The sequence below is a fragment of the Symsagittifera roscoffensis genome, chromosome 2 (assembly GCF_963678635.1).
Source record: "Symsagittifera roscoffensis chromosome 2, txSymRosc1.1, whole genome shotgun sequence".
Lineage (NCBI taxonomy): Eukaryota > Metazoa > Xenacoelomorpha > Acoela > Convolutidae > Symsagittifera > Symsagittifera roscoffensis.
In genome coordinates, this window is record NC_087063.1 from 30209176 (window position 1) to 30215041 (window position 5866).

The following is a 5866-nucleotide window of genomic DNA, read 5'->3' on the forward strand; positions in this document are numbered from 1 at the left end:
AAGATTCGTTTTCCGTCCTGATTTTAACTGAATTTCGCCGTTATTCAGACGAGTAAGAAAATATTCAAAATCAACAAGACGACTCGTAATCAATGTTTTGTAATCAATGTTTGTAATCAAATTTTTATAGTCAATGTTTTGAGTTCTTTTTTAGATGTTAAAAGAATGAAAACACTCATATCTCTCCTCAAACAAAAAACAATTTGAGTGAATAATAAAAACAACGGTTATTTGGAGGTAAATGACAAGTCTTATTTCATAAACGATTAAAGGACAACCTTAAAACTTTATTGCAGGATATCGCGTTTTGCAAGTTGTTTAATTTTGGATTAGTTTTTTTTCGAGGTGCGTTTTTTTAAGAGTTTTCCTGTTTTGGTTTGTTCTGTTATCTACCTCTATTGATAATAGCCACCATCTGTTATCTCTACCGCCATTAGTACTTTGCTGAAGCAAAAAAAAATGAATTCCATTTTCCGACATCGAAAATCTAGTATATGTCTTTTTTGAATATAATGAAACTGCTGTAAACTGATAACATGACCAAATAATTACAACTGCTGTACGAAAACTATTTCACACAGATGGATCCCAAACTACTCCTGCGAACAGAATTAGTTTAGTTTTAGTGTTGATGATGGATACCAGAAACGGCGAGTCAACAATTACACGAGTACGTAAAGATTCGATTTTCATTGATGACATACGAATTTCCGTTGAATATGTAGCCGCTGCGGCTTCTGTGCCCTCTTCAGAAACCTCCAAATAGGATTTTTGCCTCGCTTTGCTGATAAAAGTTGGTTCTTTACTAGCCCCAAAGAAGTTTGCGCTCGGATCAAACGCCTGTTTGATTCCAAGGTCTTTTAGAAGTGGCATGATATCGATAGACGTTTCGACTTTGAATTTAGGAATCCATAGGTCTGTATAAACCTCAGAGGACCGGTGGTAAATTTGAAAGATTTCATCAGAAACTGGTTCCAAATAATCCGCAGGGTTTCCGCGGTCAGCTGGAAGAATAATAGACATCATCCAATCATCAGCCTGATATTTCAGAAAAGCGGCCGTGAACTTCTTCTGATTGCGAGCTTGCGCGAAAGCTAACTTCGTATCGACACGCCTGTTCATGAAAGTCACATTTTTTTCGCCGGCCAATCGACTGAAAAACAGACCTCGCTCAGAACGCGATTTGGCGAAACATTCTTTCCAAGAGCCATTCATGTAAATTGCATTTACAATAATCATCACAGTAAGTTGTTCATCAGTATCCTTTATCAGGTCTGTTATTTTCCCGTTTGTTTCGTCTGATATCCAATCGTTTACAATTTTTTCTCCTGCTTCGGTTCCAAATCCTACATTTTCAACAGTTGCACTATACTTTCGCATCAGCTTGTTTTGAAATTTTTTCAAGATGCGAATTCTTTTGTTCAAGAAAACACCGTTACTCAAAGAAAGCTCAAATTTTGACTGACTTTCTCCTTGAATGAAAGTCACGAGGCGCTTGGCTTCCTTGCATACATCGTTGGAGTCTTCGAACTGAAGAGCTCTCAAAATTTCGCTTTTTGTGGTGTTTTGAGCACCTTCACTTACCATGCACATAGCTACGAATACACTTGCTGGTGAAATCATCATGTTGCTTCCACTGTTTTCTTCTTGTAACCGAAAAAATAACGAAAACAGAATATTCGTGAAGTTAGCCAAGGCTGTGAAATGTTGCATTTTGCTTCAAAAAAGACTAACTCTTTTCAGAAAAACCAAAATTTTGGTTTTCGTGCAAACAAGATACCGAGTTTATTTACACAGACACTTGCTTTAACGCATATTTATTTAAGGTTATCTCTATTGATTTTATGGCTTACAAGTCTGCCAGAAACTAATTAATCGACGACTTTATCAAAATGTTAACAACAAAAAACAAAATTAAGGTTGCAACGTCGCTGTTTTGAAAGAACAAAAGCAAACCGACAATATTTTGATGTTTCACTCATCAATTTGAAACCGTTTTGGATTTCAAAATGAAGCAATTTTGTTCGTATCAAGGCGAAGCCTTGAGCGCTTCGACTACACTTTGCAAATTTCCAAAAAAAAGGAGTAGTTTGAAAATTTTATGTCAGATTTTTTTGAACATCTTCCATCCACACATTATGTATGTAGGCAGGGGCGGATCTAGGATTCTCTCGAGGGGGGGGGGGCGGAAAAACTGCTCCCTGAAAGTTAGTATATATTGGCGCCGAAGACTCCCTTAGAAAAATTTTAATGTCCGCCTCTAAAAATGGATACCTCAAAAAAGTACAAAGGGGGACCCTTTGGGTCCGTAAGTGGTCGAATCACTGAGGGGGGGGGGTTTAGTGGCAGACGTCCGCTTTCCCCCTCCCCTAAATCCGCCCCTGTGTGTACGTAAAAATTGATGCAATGGCATTTGCAGGAATTTATTTACGGGACTGGTTTCCCGAAAAAAAGGTCATACATTTTTAATTGTTCGACCAACTTTTCCGTGCTCTCCCAAAACTCTGAAGAGGCCTTATTTTGTCAAAATTTTCTCTGCCGGATCCGAAAGTTTTGGCGATGGATCAAAACTTAAGTAAATCAAACACTGAGAATGAACTTTGTAAATGCTTGTTTTCAAAGGTACAAAAAACTGAGGGCCGTCAATATATACTAATTTTGAGGGGGGACTCTAAAACCTTCCAAAAATGCCTAAAAACGTTTTGTCCATTCCTTCAAAAATTCACCTATTAAAAGAAGGGCGCAGAAATCAAAGTAGGTTATTTATAAGGTTATGAGAGAGCTTGGAAAGTGTGATTCGTCGATTGTAAAAAAAGCGGTATGTATTTAGACAACAAATACTTGTATTCATTCCTATTCATACTCATCAGTAAGCAGACAATTACCATATTAACCAATCAGAATCGAGAAAGCAAATTTTCGAAATAAATAATCATTAAATGTTCATTTCTTCCTTGTCTCGATTCTGATTGGTTAATACAGTATTTGTCTACTTACTGACGAGTCTGAATACGCGGTTTTCTAAATACTCCTACGTAACTGGAGTGTTGTATTTTCCATCTAGTACCGTTCCTCTAAGACAAAACAGCTTGCCTCAATACAAATTATCTTGCCACTTACGTGTTAGTTGGACTAGTTTATAGCGCGTTAGTTGTTTTGGGTTTTTTCTCTTTTACGGACGATTTGTTTGTTTTTGTTATTTAAAAACTGAATAAAAATGCTCGAATATGATAGCTTAAGTTCAATTCAATTCAGTTTTTTTTTTAAATTTTACTAACAACAGAGGCTCATTTTGCAATTTGACTTTTTCGGGCCGTATCACAGAAAAGACTCGTTGTTTCATGTTGATCAGTTTGGCTCAACTAAAATTTTTTTGAATTTAAGTTCAAGGCGTCACTACTTTTCAGATAATTTATATAAGTCTATTAAAAAATGAAAATTACTTCGAAATTTATCTTGAGAATAACTTCATCGAGCACAACAACTTGAAACTTGAAAAAAAAAGAAGAAGAAGTGATACAAATATTCATTGGCCAGCCAAGATTGCGGAGAAGTTGGATAGCTTGTTTGAAGGGACAAGTGGAATCCCACATACGCGAAGGACCGAATGCGCGAAAATAAAAAATCAGCTAATCATATTTCAGAAATCTGAAATTTGGAAAGAAAATAAACTTTTCGAGGGACTGAATATTGATATTCACCAAAAATAAAAACGGCAGAAATATGGAAAACTTTCAAATTGTCACTGACCGCCGCCAAATTGGAACACATTTTATATTTTATGGGTTTCGTTATAAAAGAAGCAAAATTTTGCTTCATGTAATTCATTTTAATAATAGCAATTGCTCCCTTTTAAAATTGACTTTCGGCTAATTTTTTTTTCGGTTCTCCGTCCACGAGTTTTTTTACCCATTCGGTCCTTCGCGCATGAGAGTAGCCCCCGAAGGGACAGAAACCAAAAACGGTGAGATTGAATACAAGACTGCTCGTATATCAACTCAGAGAATGTTTCAACTTTCCCTTAATTCATTTCAAATAGTTTTTGCTAAAAGAAAAAATTGAAACCCTATAAACTTTGGACGAGATCAGAGTGTGAAAGTTTGATTCATACGAAATTAATACGACCAATTATCTAGCCCCAATTCAATTTAAACAATTTTATGGTCCGGAATAAATTCGCCACGCATAAATAGTTCGCGTTACGCTCTCAGTATTATGAATACATTCTTGAAAGCGCTCATAATTTAGTCCAGAACATGGCCAGTTTGACAACTTTCAAACCCTTAGAATTTTGCAAAAAGTAACCGGAGGAAAAAAATTTGAATTCAAGAAGTCGATATCTTTAATGGGGTATAAATTTTTTTTGTTGAAAACCATTATTTTGATCGGCGAAAATTGACTGAATAAAAAAAACCACACCACGCATAAAAATTCCGTTTTCTTCGAAAATCGGAACAAAAATTTGTAATCGAATTATTGAGCTGGATTGAATCGCCGCTTACGCGTTAACAGTAAGAAGTATATCGCACAATAATACAGTGCTGATTTACATTATCCGGACGAAACGAACAAAACTTGAATTTTCAAACGCGTTTTTCTTAAATTGGGTTAAGATTAGACAAAAAGTGAAGAGGACAAAAGTTGCTTAGAACTTCACCAGAATTTATATGGTGCCATTTTTTCTCCACAATTCTCAACAAAACTTTTACCCCAAAAATGGGTCATTTTGGCTTTTTTCAATTAATCAATAATTACGCTGAAACTACTTTGTTAATTGATATGAAAATTATATCACAGGAAGCCTCTTACGCAGCTCAGCAAAGTTTAAGAAGGGTTAAATCTCCAAAAATTTGCGCAAATTGTTTAAAATTTATTTTTAAACAGAGATTCTCGGTTTTATATAGTAAAAATCACATTTATTGACTAGCAAATGAAATGTTTTTTTCTTATACTGGTTTTTGGAGATTTAACCTTTCTTAAACTTTGTTGAGCTGCGTAAGAGGCTTTCTGCGGTATAATTTTCTTATCAATTAACAAAGTAGTTTCAGCGTAATTCTTGATTAATTGAAAACGCCAAAATGACCCACTTTTGGGGGTGAAAATTTTGTTTAGAACTTCGGAGAAAAAATGGCACCATATTGATTCTGGTGAAATTCTAAGCAACTTTTGTTTTCTTCCTTTTTTGTCTAATCTTAACCCAATTTGAGAAAAAGGCGTTTGAAAATTCAAGTTTTGTTCGTTTTGTCCGGATAATTTAAAACAGCACTGTATCGTCCTAAACATGAGCTCAAGGCACCAATAAGATTAAGAAGAAACAAAAATTTTGGTAGAAAATGACCAGTTAACAATTCGAAATTGGCCTGGAGAAAAATGCTTTGAGCACAAGCATGTCGTTACTTTCTTCAAAATTTGGAACGAAAGGTACGTATAAACAAAAGGACAGTGAAAAAACTAATTGTAAGAAATAAAACTAACTCTTTATCGGAAAAACTATCTTTCAATTATTAAGCCAAACAGACAATCTATTGACAAAAATCTAAATGTAAATGAAGAAAAATCGAAACAGAGTCCTATATTCGTCCACAGCACAAATTGTGGGTCAAGTTTTACTGTGTTTAGGGTAACGCACGTAGAAAAAAACGCACGCAATTCTTAGTCAAAGCGTTCCAACTTTTTCTGAATACGTCATTTTTTTGCTGAAAAGAATGCTCATTTAGTTTTCAAAAACTGTGAAACAGTTTTTAAAGCAGCGTCTGTGATAAATCTTTTACTGCGAAGCTCATAATTTTAAGAAGTTCAATGAAACATTTCAAAGTTTAGTCGAAAGTTTTTTGGCGTTGACAATACAAACTAGTTTAGATATTCG

General features: G+C 35.0%; 1 protein-coding gene across 1 annotated transcript; it reads right to left on the minus strand.

Moving 5' to 3' along the window:
* Window positions 1-573: 573 nt before the first annotated feature.
* LOC134839794 (serpin B8-like) lies at window positions 574-1652 on the minus strand. The gene has a single exon (XM_063855416.1). The coding sequence runs from the start codon at window positions 1624-1626 to the stop codon at window positions 574-576; it is 1053 nt and encodes a 350-aa protein (XP_063711486.1). The 5' UTR covers window positions 1627-1652.
* Between the last annotated feature and the right edge of the window lie 4214 nt (window positions 1653-5866).